Source organism: Rhipicephalus sanguineus, chromosome 8 (assembly GCF_013339695.2).
Source record: "Rhipicephalus sanguineus isolate Rsan-2018 chromosome 8, BIME_Rsan_1.4, whole genome shotgun sequence".
NCBI classification, from domain to species: Eukaryota; Metazoa; Arthropoda; class Arachnida; order Ixodida; family Ixodidae; genus Rhipicephalus; species Rhipicephalus sanguineus.
The window spans coordinates 12,138,936-12,155,935 of NC_051183.1; the positions used below are offsets into that span (position 1 = coordinate 12,138,936).

Here is a 17,000-nt window from a genome sequence, read left to right on the forward strand (position 1 = left end):
GGAACAGCCTTGTCATAGATACAGTGTTACAAATAAACGTTTATAACAAATTTTCGGATATAACAAAGTTATTTTCACGGCAGATGTGACTTTTTTATAATGAGGTTTCAGTGTAGTAAATTTGAAGTTCGAAGTGAATAGTAATTTGGTCAAATAATTTCGAATTGAATAGTTCAAATAGTATATGTTACATACAATAAAGAAAAATGAGCATTTTTGTCAGGACGCAACTAAGATGCACAATATGTTTAAGCATCGGAACTAGGTGTGCAAATGTCACTTATTTGGTTCAAGGTGAAGTGGAAGCAAGTTCAAATAGTGGCAATATTTTAATAGTAATAGGGCATAACTTGTAAGGTTATAAGTAGATTTTGAAGTTTTCTGTTCTTAGCGCATATAAGCTTGTATAACGCACTTTTAAACTTCGAGGTGCTGGTAATACATTTAACCTTGACGTGTGGCTTTGCAGCAGATAAGTGGTTTCACGGCATAGTAGACCCAGGCTGCAGTGAGATCACCTTTTCAGGGAAGTTATATGTGGACAAATACATACACACTTATTATTCGTTTGTTTCGAATACTTCGAAATTTCACATACTTTAAATTCATGTCAAAGCAAATTCAAATACTGTAATAGTATTCGTTTGAATATTCACCCATGCTACATTGGCTGTGTTCAGCCTCTCTTCTGTGATGTGCCACGTGGCTGCATGTGCAACGAAATTCAGAGCAGTTGCAACAGCCAACATGGGCACCCATGATGCAGTGTGCACACAACAAATGTCAAAGGAAACACGCTTGTGCTGTAACTCAAAAAAGCTGCATGCAACTTATATCCCGACACTGTGGTAGATGTAGGCCTGCGTGAATATTTGAGCACTTCGAATATTTGAGTGAATATTCGAGTATTCGAATTCGCTTCGACATGATTTTAAGATTTCAAAAATTTCGAAGTATTCGAAAGAAATGAACAGACATGTTTTACCACCTGTAACCTGCCTGAAAAGGTGGTTTCACTGTAGCATAAACCTGCTATGCCGTGAAACCGCTTATTCATAAAATATCTGCTTTACCACAATGCCACGCTTCATAGTGAAGTGCACTCCTTACCTGCACCCAGATTAATTTATGGCATCTTCACCAAATCGTGCTGGTGCACCGTGGTGCACCGTTTCATCCAATCATCATAACGCTTGGCCGTCCCGGTGCAATTTGTCAAAGATGGTATTATTTTTTAAAGTGTTATACGGGTTTATATGGGCTAAGAAGTATGGCATATTTTAAATGTTGACATATTGTAACACCCATAACTTGCACTCTACTGCTATTCAAATCCTGCTAATATTTGAAATCGCTTCAAGATTATTCTACCTCAATTACCATTCGCTTCAAATTTGCTTCAAACCAAAAACGTGATATTTGCACAAGCCCCAATGTGCCTTTGTGCCAGATTCAGTTGACACTGCATGCCTAAAGCTGTACCGTAAAATTCCCAGCAAGCGCCCCCTCCAATTTCATTGTCAAGTTCAAATTTCAACGTCGTTCCGAAATGCCTCAACATCGTGTCAGTACTCCTTTAAGTGCAGAACATAGACCAGGGTGCCTACCAATTTAATTTTTTAAAATTCCCAGACTTTTCCAGGTCTTCCATGAGGATTCTAAGCATATTCATTGACTGTTAAGCCTTCATGAAAAACCGACTGTCTGTGTACTGGAAACAGGCCCTCAAGTGGTAAAAAAAGACAACGCACTTGCATAAACTGAGTGCAGAATTGAAGACGTCTGCATTGCACTGCCACTGAATGAACTTGACCCAGCCCAGCAAGCCTCTGCTCATAGTGCTTCTGGCCAAACCAGAATGCCTTCAAGTCAAGCCAAGGTCATGGTCAAGACAAAGAAGCACAAATTTATTGGTGCCAATATGCTGTGTGATCTGCAGAAGCAGCAGTTATGCACTGTTCTTATTTTTTTACGCTTCTGCTTAGCTGTTTACTGTAGCTGCAGAAAAAGGAGCAACATTGTTAGCTTTGATCAATGGTAAAGATTGTTTTCGTAAGCGTTGCACAGACTGTCATCAGTAAGTTTCCATGACCCAGTCAATGCACTACAAGCGGCCACTCACTTGCTTTAAAGAGAGGCAAACGCCCATGCCAGCACCTCCGGATTCCAGAGGACATGCTTCGCAGATGTCACCGAAGAAGAGGGACACCTCGCGGTGTGCGCGCCAGCCACACAGCAGCAACATCTGTGCTGCCACTGCGGTGCTTTTCACGGCATCCACGGATGACCCATCGCCTCTGCCGGCCTCAAACTTGCGACCCAGACCTCTGTGCAGCGCAACTTGCATTTCCCTGAGAAGTCCTGCACGTGGATTTGTGGTTTAAAGGGACACTAAAGTGAAGCAATGAATCGACTTAGATTGATAAGGTGCAACCTGAAAACCTTAATGTCATCTAATAATAAATGTTGGGGTTTTACGTCCTAAAACCATGACACGATTATGAGGGACGCCGTAACGGAGGGCTCAGGAAATTTGGACCACCTGGGGTGCTTTAACGTGCATCTAAATCTAAGAACACGGGCCTCTAGCATTTCGCCTTCATCAAAATGAGGCTGCCGGGATCTGAAAACTGTAATGTAGTTAATTTCATGATCATAGGTTTATTATTAGAGGAGAAAAATCAAGGTCAAAGTTTCATTTTCAAATCTCGTGCCGAAATCTCCGCACATGACGTCACGGATTTCTAAGTGTATTTCTTGTATTTTGGAGACTTGGGCTCAACGCAATTTCCTGAAACTTGGCATGTCAAGTCTCTGGCCCCCTTAGAAGACAATGTACTTCATTTTTACCGATTAGGAAATACATGAGCCCTAGTAGATGCCGTCAAAATTTATGATGCCACGTTAATCGGTGCGGGAACTTCAAGGTGGTGTCCCCACCGGCATTTTCTTTTTGTGCGTTTTCTCACTTCCCAAACATCTCCTCACAACAGAAGTGGTGATTTTGGTATCGTAAAAGAGCAATTTATTAATGTGAGAAAAATCATTTTTCTCTTTAGTGCAATGACACATCAGAGTGGATCCTGGATTTTGAAAATTATGCCAATGATATCCACACAAGACACCTTAGGCATCGAAACTTAAACTCAAAGGAAACGTAAACACATTTGTCTATTCGCACACACAGCGTCAGTACAATTGCGCTCAATATGACTTGCAACACAGGAGCGTGTGAACTCAAGACTTGAAAGATTGCACATGACTTCAACCTGCCCTCATTTCTGTAACATCTCATTTGGGATCATCTCCAAGTGAGAAAAGAGCACTTAGTTGTGGAAGTAAGGGCTATTGGAAGCCATGTGCAAGAGAGAAAAAGAAAAAAAAAAGGCCCCCGCGTACTGTTTTGATGTCACCTTGCGCACCAAACTACACGTTTTAACCACACACCAACTACAGCTCTGAATTTTTATTATAATTTGTGCTGGTTATACATGAGAAAATAGGGTACTTAGACACAATTAGTACATGTACATAACTGCAGTGAAAAGCTGGCCATGTGCACTTCGGGTGCCATTCTCTCTCAGTGAACTTTCTAGACTCACACTGATGAGTAAAAATAAAAACCAAATGCGTTAAGGTATAACAATAACACGCCGATGAATACAAATGTACATGTTTACAATCCGATATCTCATGAATCACGCTGATGACAATGAAGAAACTGCCTCTACAGAGCAACACTAACCACTTAACAGCTACAAGCAAAATGGACCAAAGCTGCTGTGAATGTATACCATTCAAACTACAGAAACACACATTTCTAGCACGCTACTCCAGAGAACTTTTTCATTTACAATGCAACTAATGCTTGGACAGTTTAATAATTTATCTAAAAACTAAAAAGACAAGCTGGAGTCGTGAAAGCAGGGGCTCAAAACACAGTCAAACCCGCATATAACAAACTATTGTGTATACTGAACCGTTGTAAAATTCCCTTATATATATTTTCTGTATATAAAATATTTTATAGGTTGAATTACCTATATATAGAACTTTCTTGTGATCCCCTTCAATTTCGAGATATCTGGGTTCAACTGTACAGAGATCAATTGGTGTACTCTTCCTAATAAGTTGGAATTGAACACTGACCATGATTAAAAACAAAACAAAGAAGCTTTGGTTCCCACTTGGGAACCTTGTTCACAAGATTGTGAACAAGGTTCTCGAGATCATAAACATTACCATGTGGGAACCGAAACGACAGTTTGTTTTGTTTTGATTCGGGGTGAGCGTTCGATTTCAACTTCTTACAAAGCCTTCCCCTGATGAAACGGGATCCTGTGAAACTCTTGATTTGCATTGTTGCCTTGAACAATTCTCCAAGGAAAAAAAAAAAAAAAAACACGAATCCACTTATAAGTTACCGGTCACATAGGTTGCCAACACTGACTTTCTTACCAATCAGCCAATGACAGTCGCCAATTTCTCACCTGGATCTTCGTCAATGTCCAGTTGACCTTCGGGAGATGCATTGCTCACTACACGTCCCACCACAGTGGCCACTTCAAACGCTATTTGCATCGACTGGCACAAGATTGCTTTCCACGAGGCCACATTGTCCCTTGGCAATATCCTGCAACAAAGAAATAATAATAATTGTTGGTGTTTAACATCTCAAAACCACGGTATGATTATGAGGGACGCCGTAGTGGAGGGCTCCGGAAATTTCGTCCTCCTGGGATTCTGGAATGTGCACCTAAATCTAAGTCCACGAGCCTCAAGCATTTCCGCCTCCAGTGAAAATGTGGCCACAGTGGCTAAGATTCGATCCCGCAACCTTCGGGTCAACAGCCAAGCACCATAACCACTAGACCACCATGGCGGGTCGCGATGAGGAAACACAGGACCAAATGCAATCATGAATATGTCAGGCCAACAAGCGCCAGTATCCACCACATTCTCTTGTGATTGTACTCTCTGAGGTGCAATTTTTATCCCGCAACGACGTACTAGGGCTGGGCGAATATTAGAATGCTTCAAATATTCGAACGAACATTACAGTATCCGAATTCACTTGGACACAAATTTAACATCCCTGAAATTTCGAAGTAATCGAAACGAATGAATTATGTATTTTACTGCACTTAACGTGCCTGCAAAGGTGGTTTCACTGCGATGTAGAACTTCAATGCCATGAAAGTGCCATTCAGAAAAAAAAAAGAAAATCTGCACAGCCACTAAGCCACACTTCAAGGTTGAATGTACATATTACGTACACCCAGATTAATTTTTTTTAAAGTTTAAAAGCATGTTACCATACAGGCTTCTGTGGTCTAGTATAGCAAATTTTAAAAGTTAATGCATTTTACAACACCTAACTCGCACATTACTATTATAATCCTGCTACTATTTGAATTTGCTTCCACTTCGCTTCCAACCAAAAGAGTGGTCACACAAGCATAGTTCTAGGTAATACTTCAAAATATTGAGCAGGTTAGTTGGGTCATGAAAAAAGATGCTATTTTTTCTTCATAATATGTGATACAGTCAACTGCCGATTTCTTGGATGCCTGATTTTCCGGACATGCTCGAAAATTCAGACGCTTTCGCGGCACCGTCACCAGCCCCATAGACTTCAATGTATTAGAACGCCCGAAATTTCGGATGCTGAAGCTATCCCGTGTCCGATTTTTCGGACTCTCTGCCCAAATTGCAGGTCTGAAAGGCATTATTAAAAGCCCCCACCTCTGCCGCGTCTATTATCTCGTAGGTTCGAACCAGCGCTTTCACCAGTCGATCTGTTTGAGACAGTAGCAGAGTCCGAAAGTCAGCTTTGCCGCAATGCCGAAGCGTTATAGACGAATTCCACCGGACATACCAACGTTACTAGAACAAACTCAGTTTCAAAGCTCCGTATCTCCGCCAGCGGAGGAGGGTGGTCCGAACGGCGGTCGCGAGAACTAGCGGCGCTGCAGTTCCGTCTTGCGCCACTATCGGCGTGTCGTCTGCTGCCACGGCATAACGCTGCGGTCCGCCGCGCAGTTGCTCGCGGCAACTGCGCGGCAACTTTTTTATTGTGCTAGTTAGGTGGATATGCATAAGGTCGTCTGTATGCATTGGCCCGCGTGCGTTGTTCATTGATTGGCTAAGAATCAATGTTCGGTCTAGATTGCCACACCCACTTCTTGTTTTATTTTGATGTATTCGGGTTTGACCAGCAAGGACGGTTATCAACGCTCGACGCTGTCCGCGAAGCAGTGTTCGAGAAGCTTCGCGATTGTAGCAGATCGTTTTGGTAAGATTGCGCGCTGCATGCGAATGTTCCAGCTTTGTCGAAAGATAACGGCGCCACCAGCGATATCGCTGGAAAGTTCGATAGCGCCTATATAAAAGCCGACGCACTTGACCGCTTGTCAGTTGATCGACGATCGACGCTCTGTTCGCCGCTATCAGTGTATTGCTGTAGTTTGACTTTCAGTTTCCCGGCCACAAGTTCGGCCAAATAAAGACTTTCATCTCGGAACTGCTGACTGCTGCCTTCGTCGACGTCACGACCCTGTGACAATATTTGAGCTGTCTACATTGTGCTTAACTTCCAGGCATGGGAGTTTCTAAGCGAATGGGGGTTTTCAGCGTAATTTTTATAACTACCACCACAATTTTAGCCGCTGCCGTCTTATCTAGACCAAGAACAACCCAACACGTTTGTAAAAGCCTTTATAGTGTACAAAGAAGCGTACTTACTCGAGATACAAAAACGTTCTAGAAAAACAGTACTCATGTTTCTACAATTTATTGAAAAAAACTTCCTCGAAAAACATCACCAATGCTTTGCAATGTTTACAAGACACGTTTTCGCGACGGTTAAAGGGATACTGACCAAAATCGGAAAATTTTACGAGAACTCGGTAAATGAAATCTCAGTGTGCGATTACATCGAATAGATGTCGTCTCTGAACAATTTTTTCAGCGGATAGTTGTATTTTCGGTGTCTCATCTTTCTACATCGCATCCTTCTATGGTGCCTTAAGCAATTCGAACAGATCGGCCGTGATGTGAGCACCGAGCAGTTATTCGAGCTAATCTGTCGCTAGAAGAGTCGTCAGTATTCAACTTCACCGAGCAGATGTTCCATGCCGACAGCACTTCTTACACTGTACGACAGCCGTTTGCGTTTCGTGCTGTAGCCGTTCACTACGCAGTTAAACTGCTCGTCAACTACAATGATCTTTTGCACAAGTAAGTCCCCGTTCCCGAAACAAAGTGTGGAATTGGGCTAGTTGGTATTCCATTATCAAACTGCTCAGCGCAAAAAATTTGACACGGTACACATAGAAAAGACGAGGACCAGAGCGCTGAGCAGCCCGTTCCCGAGCCGACGAGTGTAAAATATTCCGCACATTTTGTTCAATACCTCGTCGTAAAATCTCTCGAAAATCCACTGCTTTGAAGGCATAGTGACAGCTGACAACTGATCGAATGTCAGTGGGATGCAACTCTCAGTCTCGGTAGCGAATATAGGTAATCGCCTGCCTTTCATTTTGCTGTTATATTTCTGGCGGCTCCTCCAAATTGGGCACTGGGCTTTCTTGGGACGCCGTGCGTTTTGGGGGGGGGGGGGGGGGGATTTGCGCCTAAACCCCGAACATTTTGGCTTTGAAATGTGGGGTGGAAGTGCTGGGAACAAGTGCGGCACGGCACCTGGCGCGAGCCCCACTTTCCACGTGGGATCAAAATTTCTTGTCCCGCAATGACACGACGATAGTGCTTTACAATGTCGTCACTCTCAAAATGAACGTCACAGACCTTGCATTTCGCAGTAAGCTTTCTATCTTTGTGATGCAATGCTTGAATGGCGTTGGGTCTTTTGGAGGTCCGAAGAAGTGTCGTGAAGCGGAGTCGTCGTTGCGGTAGCCGCTCTTGCAGCCCGGCGCAAAGCAAGTTGGCGACAAACGAGTGTGTCCGTCTTTGAAACTCGGTGTTTTTGGGAATGAATGAATTACTAGGCACAGCCAGGTGGAGGCAACAACAGCCTTGAGCCGGACCGTCTTCCCGACTCGTCGAGAGAGACCCCGTCAGGTTGAAGGAAGAAACCCCCGGATTACGCGCAACACCAAACCTCCCGGGTTTCGGCACCATGAAATGTAGAATAAAGGAAGCTTCGTCGTAGATGAGTGGAAAAAGGGGCGACTTTATTGCCCGTAGCACATTTGCAAAGCGTCCATTCTAGGCCGTTCCAAATTCAGTTCAGCACGAGCCACGAGCCGCTCGCTCCAAAATGCGCTAGTCCCATCGTCGTCCTTTTCTTCTAATATTTCACACTCCGGGGCCTGAGGTGGCGAGTTCTAGAGGATACAATTTTTGCACAGGCCTGAACAGCTGCGAGCCATTGGGTATTTTAATTTTACACGCACGAACTATGCCGTCTTTACTTTGAACGCATTCACTTACTACACCAGTTTTCCAGAACAGTCTGGGAGCATTGTCCTCGTGAATAATCACCACGTCCCCTTTCTTTATGCTGTTCATCTTTGATGGTTTCCTCGAATGAACGCTTCGGAGTGTGAGGAGATATTCACGAAGCCATCGCTTCCACAGTTGTTCCATTATTAGCTGCCTGTGGACCCACAAACTGAGCAACTCAGTATTCGTTTTTCCCCGTTCGTCTGAAGCTTTAGGTTTTGACAAGAGACGGCTACCTAATAAAAAATGAGACGGAGTCAAGATTTCTGGCTCGCTAGAGGAAGAGTAAATGTAAGATATTGGTCTGGAATTGACAAGAGCTTCAGTTTCAGTCAGCAAAGTGCTCAGTTGCTGTGAATCAACAGACGCCTTTCCCAACAACTTGCGAAGACACATTTTCACAATACGAACTAACCGCTCCCAAAAGCCACCCCACCAAGGAGCTCTCTCTGCAATAAATTTCCACGTTATGCTGTGGGTGGAGCAATACTGGCTGACTTCATCTTTCCTCAACAACTGGTGCATGTAAGCTAATTCACGTGCAGTTTTCTTAAATGTGGTAGCATTGTCAGAGTACACTATTCGCGGTATTCCCCGCCTTGCACAAAATCTTTTGAATGCCATGACGAAAGCGTTTGCGGTAAGTCCAACAACATACTCAAGATGAATTGCTCTGACAACTGCACACGTGAACAACGCTATGTACACCTTAACGCCATTGAAATCTTTCACGAACACTGGCCCTGCAAAGTCAACTCCCGTAACTTCAAAAGGGCGCGAATAGCACACACGATCACCGGGAAGTGGGGCTACCGGTGCACTCGCAGCCTTGATTCGGAACCGCGCACAAATCACGCACTTTCGTAGCACTCGCTTCACTGCTTGTCGCGCTCTGGGCACCCAGAACCGGGTGCGGAGCTCCGTTAAGGTATCACCGACACCACCATGGAGCACAGCTTTATGCGCTTGAAAAATGATGAGGCGCGTGACCGCGTGGTTGCACGGTAGTAGCACAGGCGTCATCTCGTTGTACGTGACGTCGGCGTTCTGAAGGCGAGTTTTGATCCTCATGACGCCCTTCTCGTCGATGAAGGGATTCAGGTCTCTTATAGAGGACGTCTTGTCGAGGTCTTGTCCAACTTCAAGTTGGGCTCTCTCCTTGGCATAAGTTTCTGTCTGGATTTGCCTGAACCAGACTTTCTCTGCTTCTTGAAGTTCAATAGTTGTAAGTCCTCCTTCCCTATGAGACATGGGCGATCGACAGTTGTACACGAAGCGCTTTATCCGTGCGGCGACTCTTGTGATCCGCAACCAAGAACTAGATCTGTCGACATTGAAAAGTGGCTTTGTTGTGACGCTCAATAGTATTGGGACGCTTGTCTTTAACTCGGACGCAACTTGTTCGTCTATAGCTTCAGAATCTCGATTGTCAGGCGATCTTGGCCAACTATCTGCCGGACGTCGAAGCCAGTCTGGTCCTTCCCACCAGAGCTGGCTATTTCGAAGGTCTGTTATTGAAAGTCCCCGCGTCAGCAGATCGACTGGGTTTTGTGCTCCCGGACAGTGATGCCACTGGCTTGGATCTGTTGCTTGACGGATCTCATTGACTCTGTTGGAAACAAATGGCTTCCACTTGGTTGCTGAGCCTTGGATCCAACAAAGCGTTCCAGTTGAGTCGGTCCACATGTGCTCTTCCATCTCCCAGTGCCTCGATTTTAGAGCTTCCTGCAAGAACTTTAGGACTCTAGAAGCCAGAACAGCGGCTACCAGTTCCAAACGTGGTAACGTGATTCGTTTGATTGGAGCCACTCTACACTTCGAAAAGAGAAGCTGAATGCCCACGTTACCGCATCGATCTTCAAGTCTCAAATAAGCGACGGCACCGTAAGCACAAGAGCTGGCATCCGCGAATACATGAAGCTGTGAGATTGTAGGCTTGTCAAGTAATAACTTGGGATCGCACCTGGGAAGTGAGAAGGGCCGAGATCCTTTCAGTTCGTTTGTCCAAGTTTCCCACTCATTTTTAAGTGGCTCAGGCATAACTTCTTCCCACGCTGTACCGTGCTCCCACAATCTTTGAAAGAGCACTTTCATCCTAATGATGAACGGTGATAGCCAACCTAATGGGTCGAAAAACCGTGCGGTCGTCTGGAGGACACATCTCTTTGTGTCGTTCCTTTCTTTGAGAAGCTCCAACAGGGATTCCATGTTTAGAACAAGCTTGTCAGCTTTCGTATCCCATAGCAAACCAAGAACCTTGGTAACAGGTGCTGCTGGGCCGGAGTCCGATCCATTAGTGATGTGTCGTCTGAGCTCATCATCATTAGTGGACCATTTCTGCAGCTTCATGCCGGCTCTGCTCAGGATGAGATTCGCTTCTTTGTAGAGGCGGAAGGCTTCGTTTGAAAAATTAACTCCTGTGACGAGATCGTCAACGTAGAAGTTCTCAGCAAGTTGCATTGCCGTTGATCTCAGCGCAGGATCGACGTGACTGAAATGGTACTGGAGCCTGGTCAAGAACAGTCGCAAAAATGACGAGCTAACAAAGTGCAGACGACGCTGTAACCCACGTGCGCTCGTACATCGGCGGGGCCGATCACAACAAGCGCCAGCCGCGGGAGCTAGACGTGACTGCAGCGCCACTAGTTCTCACGACCGCCACGCGGACCGCCTCTCCGGCGGAGCTTTTAAACTGAGTTTGTTCTAGTAACGTTGGGACATACGTCACGGAAATGCAGTGGCGCTGTCGTCGGGCGTTTAGTTTCGCGTGGTAGGCAAAAGCCGCCGTGCCTACCGCAGTTGCTGCTGTGTTTTCACTGCTGCGTGCGCTGTTTGTCGTCGTGCAAAGAAGAAAAGACGGTGTATCGACAAGCAGCGCCACAGTTATTTGCGCAAGAGGGCAGGAGAAGGATGGAATAAGGTTTTTTTTCCTTAGCTGTTTACGAAAAGACCGTCGCAAGAAATGAGCGGCAGCTGTAAAACGCAAGAAATTGTCTCCGACGCCGGCTCATCGGTTATGTTTTGGAGCGGCTTACCCAGCAGAAAGGATTAGCCTTGTCAAGCGGTTGTCATTGTCATGTGCAGCACCACATTTCTTGGCATAAGCCTTGTGTGGAGGCATAGCGAGCACGTTTACGTTGTGGATAGCATTGTCATATATGCGGAGAATTCTTCACGGTTGCCATTGTTGATATAACTTTTTTTCCATTGTTGATACAAGTCTTAGACGCGCCAAAAGGGTTTCAATGTACTCGCGTGAACTAAAGTGTGGCTCGGTCATGGCACATGTGTTTCTTTCTGCTTGGGCACGGTTCATTAACACAGCCGCGACTTCGTCTATGCTTTTCCAAATCTTATGCGGCTGCGATGATACACCTGAAAAAAGTGTATCATGCAGGGCTGTTGTGGCTGCGGTGCGCTTCACGGTATGTCCATGTCTGTCAGAGTTAACAGAAAAACAACACTCGGGGAAACTTGCCGCGTCTGTTTACGGGCTGTACGCATTTCGCGGTCTCGACTTGAGCGTTAGGAGGGAGCCACGGACCACGGTTGACAGACTTGACAGATACGTAGCCGCCTTGTCCACAGCATGTAGTTGAAGCATTATCGCAAGCGTGTCACGGATGAAAGTGTCGCCGAGATCGCCCTTGCATTAGATAACAAATTGAAACGTACATGTGTGACCTAGACGGTCGCAACGGTGATATGATATTTCGCAAATGAGTCACATTCCCGCCGTCAGGATATCTCATGTTTTGATGACGTTCTCAGAGCTGGAGCAACACGTCAACACGATGTTCATATCATAGTCCCTCTTACAGCCACAGCAACTTCCTCTGTTGCGGCCACCGCTTGTAAACATGCGGGAGGCGACCCGACGCATGGTTCTCGGAGGCAGCTTTTGCAGCTGCTGCGCCAGTTGTCACGTGATCATAGAGGGCGGTAGCGCGCTTCAAGCTGGGGCGGCTGGGTGGAGCCTACGTGCTGTGACGTCGCTACAAGGGCCCTAAATATATCGACGGTGCCTACCGCTGTTTACAAACATGGAGTAGGTCTATAGGGCGAAGCAGACCAGAAATTCAAAGGGGCCACTATCGCGGCGCCGTGCGGCGATGTTACGGATAAGCAGCGGAAATGCACGGAGGCATGATGGCGGCAGCTGGCAAACGCGCCAGTACGGCTTAATCGCTGACAACCCTTACGACAAGCATCTTCAGTTAACTGCTCGGTAGTGCACGTGGCCTAGCGCAGTTGCATGCGTACTGCACGCATTCAATAGGCGAGAACCCAAATGCGCCGCGCCGCCATTCCTGCTGCGTCTTTGTGCGAGACCGCTAAGTGCAACGCATAGACGCGTTGCCTTCGTGGACGAAACCAGCTCGCCATTGCCGCGCCTGTGTGCGGTCAGGAACTAAGTGCGCACCACGAACCCTTTCATGATAAATGCGTGCGTACGATACAGCAACAGTAAAGTGATGGCATCAGCTTAGTTGGCGATGTGCTGCACACAACTAGAAACGATCGGCTTGACAAGGCAGCAAATGCTGCGTATCGCCGGCGATTCGGCGATGTGTGTGCGCATCGTTTACATGCGCACACACATCGGAGAAAGCCGGACGAGTCGTCCGCTCTTTCACCACAGTCTTTGTGTTCCGCGTCATCGTTTACAAACGCTTCATGCGAGATAGCCGTAATCTATTCCACGTTTTGCTGTTATCAGCGGCGCTCATCACGAGATGCGAAAGTGGCGGCTGGCACGTACGTAGCTAAGCTGGGTTCGCGGCAGGTACCGATCGAATGTATTTGCGAGAGCCTGGGTGCGCACCAAAATGCCTGACAATTGTACTGGGAGGCATTAAAGCTATTTCGGACGTGGCTGGGGCGTTTTGACCGCTTCAGCTAAATAAAAAAGCATGAATTCGATTTTTCGGACTGCCCGATTTTTCGGACGATTTCGCGGTCCCTAGGGAGTCCGAAAAATCGGCAGTTGACTGTACATACTATTCAAACTATTTTATTTGAAATGGATGTTTTAAACCCATCTGAACAAAAGTTATACAATACAGAACATTCGTGAGCTAAATCCCAGCTTGACATTGACTCATTTGTGACTGTTCAACACATCATACCTATTGTTCAAATGGGTTTAGAACACCCATTTTTGTTGTACTGCATACAGTTTTGATTCCAGACTATTGTCATATGCTGATTTACTTAGTAACTTTCTCAGCTTAGGAAATATCCTGTTCCTTAAAGGCACATGAAATATCTTATATTTGAAAAACTACACAAAATACTAGAAAAAAATTGCATATTTGAAATTGGCACACAAATGTACATAAACTCAGCAAGTTTCATCAAAATCGATGAAATATTTTAAATAGGGGTGTGCGAATATTCGAAGTTTCGAATATTTTTCGAATAGTGTTTGCTATTCGATTTGATTCGCACTAGAATTTTACTATTCGAACTATTCGAACTTCCCAAAAACAAATACAGTCAACGTCCGATTGAAAGTGATCCCTTCAAATTTTCAATATGCTTCACCTCATCACACCCCCGTATGGCGGCAAAGCTACCTTTAGAGCTCCGCTACGGTCGCAAATGTATTAACTCAAGAAAACGCTGCTTCCAACATGGAGATGAAAGATGTGGCAGAGTTAGGGGCTCAATTAATGCTGTTTTGGGCCTGAAATTTGGACAGGAAGTCCGAAAAATCGAACGCCGAAGCTTTTTAGCATCCAAAATTTCAGATGTTCTTATATATCGACGTCTATGAGGCAGATTTGGAACTGCGGACTTGAAGGGAGCACACCCTTGTCCACCACATCAGTTGGGCTTCCACAGAAGTTGAAAGAGGAGGTGAGGCTGAGAAAATGGCATCTTTGCCTATCACGTGTAAAGTGTTGTCGGCAACACTTTGGTTGCACCAAATCATGTACATAAATAGAATTCGGCCTCTACATTGCCTCATTCTTGATAAGACAAATATGAAACACCACCCCGGCAGTGCTTCATCAACCTAGCGAAAAGAAACACTTTCATGTTGCTATGTCATAAGAATATGCTTAGGAATACTTTCAAACTTTTTTTTCTGCAAGTTTGCTTCGAAGTATTCGAAAAATATTCTAGAAATATTCGAAAAATATTCAATTCGCACTCACACTTCAAATTCGAATTCGCTTCGCACCCAAAATTTTGCTATTCGCACCAGCTCTAATTTTAAAAAAGAATTTAAGAGCGGTTTACCCCATATGCGTGGAAACAAGTGTAAATCTGCTGAAAGAATGAACCAGTCAACAGGACAAAGGACAAGAGAGAGAAGTGGCACACACAACGACTGGACTACCAACTGTGCTTAATTAGCAAACACCATCTTCCAGGTAAACTAGGGGTGCATGTGCTGTTCAAACAACAAAACAACAAGGGCTACTTGAAAACCAAAAAGTCAACCCCAAAATGATAAGACCCCAAGTTCCTTCTGCATCAAAGAAATGGATATAGTGCCGACACAATTATCACCCTGCATGTTGATATGATATGCTTTGAGAATTCCACGTTCCACCTTGCCCCTTCATCCTTTTGACTGGTTCATTCTTTCAGCATTATGTACCAACTGACCAAGACTTCAACCTTACTGGAGTGTAAATCAGTGCACAAACATACGCAAAGAAGTTTCATCAAAATCAATTGAGATTTAAAACTAAGTATTAAGTGCTGTGTCCCCGCTTGGAGGTACTCACTTCCAATTGACTTTCCTCATAAGGGCACGAAGTGAGATCAGGGCACCATACAACGGACCGGTTGACGAAGCTTCGAGAAGGCTCTTCTTGGCGACGTTCAACTGTCTTTCCAACTCGGCCAGAACCAGAAATGCCGTCCAGAAGACGTTGTCATCTTCGTCGTAGCTCTTCCGCAGCCTTATGGCTGTTTCCAGCAACGGAGAGAGACCTTGGAGTGCCATGCACAGCTTCCGTGAGACTTTTGCGGTCAGCTTCAGCGTGGAGATGAGATCGAAAAAGTATGCGGCCGTGACTGAATCTGGAGGCCGTGCGCTTTTCGTCAGCGCTACGGTTGCCAACAGGAGTTCTTTGATCCAGCCCTCATCCTACACAATCCAGAATAAAAAAGAGTAGGTGACAAGAACAATGAATGCATACTGCTTAGAAAAAGCATTGCAGGCCCAGTAAGAACACCATGAGAAGCTTTGTAGCATCTAACAAGCACAGAAGCAACTGTGCGAAACAAGAGAGCTTAATCTTAAGGGGACATAGAGAAAAACGATTTTTCTCGTATTAGTAAATTACTCCTTCACGATACCAGAAACACCACACCTGCTGCTAGAGGACGCGTGGTAAGCGAGAAAACGTGCAAAAAGAAAATGCTGGTGGCAACGCCACCTTGAAGTTCTTGCACTAGTGTGCCATGTCATAGATTTTGACACCGTCTACTGGGGCCTACATAGTTCCTAATCGGTAAAAATGAAGCATATTGTCTTCTGATGAAGCCAAGGACTTAACATATTAGGTTGCAGAAAATTTAGTTGAGCAGATTTGGCCAAAATACGAAAGAACACTTTGAAATCCATGATGTCACCCTCAGAGATTTTGGTGGGAAATTTGAAAGTGAAACTTGTGACTGATTTTCTCATCTATTAATAAACCTATAGTGGTGATGTTAACGACACTAGAGTTTTCACAGTATAATTTATCAGTATAAACTAATTTATTGCTTCACTTTAGTATCTCCTTAAAGTGGTGCTGAACCACACCTCGGGCTTTGTAAACAGAATCTACGAATAGCGAACGCTGCTATGAGCAGCTCAGCCAAATTTTGTAGTCGTGCATGGCACATAGAGTTTACAAGTGGAGCGCTAAGTTGCCACTCTTCCAAGTGTGCTCTCGTCATACACAGGCCCATCCTCACTCTCTTTGAAGCTTCGGACAAGAGTTCGTCATTTAGCAGACTGCTGCTACTGGCCGACAGCCAACATAAATTAAGAGTGGCACTTGGATCAGATGCACTTCTTGCAGCAGAGTGCCGCCATGTGCAAGCACTGCACTCTATAGTGTGCTTAAATTACGCAACAGCAACACTAGCCCACACTGGATTAACACTGGAAGTGAGTCAACACGCACTCAAGCTCATGATGGATGCCATGACGGGTTCACGACATCCCTTTGTCATCACCCCTGCATAGCTTCCAGCACACTTGTCGGGATGCAGGATGAGAAAAAAAATGCTTAATTAAAGTGCGCAACAAATCCTTGCAACTCCGCTTGTACTTGAATGATTCAAAAAATTTTTGCAGCAGTCGATTCGCGAGGCAATAAACTCGGATACTGAGGTCATTAAACGATTGTTTCAAAAAGTGTTTCAGGACTGCATTCTTAGGCCGCACATGTGCATGAATTCTTTAGACCAAAAATATCGAAAAATCTATTTTTTGGAAAATGGCATTTTTGGAACCTGCATCTATTACTCTCCTTATCTGCCAAGTTTCCCATCTCTTAAATTATTATGTGCACACACATTTG

At 45.1% G+C, this 17,000-nt stretch overlaps 1 protein-coding gene across 1 annotated transcript in view; it reads right to left on the reverse strand.

Moving 5' to 3' along the window:
* Positions 1–17,000, reverse strand: part of LOC119401390 (thyroid adenoma-associated protein homolog) — an 84,834-nt gene that overhangs the window by 27,173 nt on the left and 40,661 nt on the right. The window contains exons 21-23 of the mRNA XM_037668144.2: positions 15,207–15,571; positions 4,491–4,633; positions 2,123–2,361 (exon numbers count right to left, since the gene is read on the reverse strand). Coding sequence (XP_037524072.1) covers positions 2,123–2,361; positions 4,491–4,633; positions 15,207–15,571 — 747 coding nt within the window. The remainder of the gene's footprint in view (positions 1–2,122; positions 2,362–4,490; positions 4,634–15,206; positions 15,572–17,000) is intronic.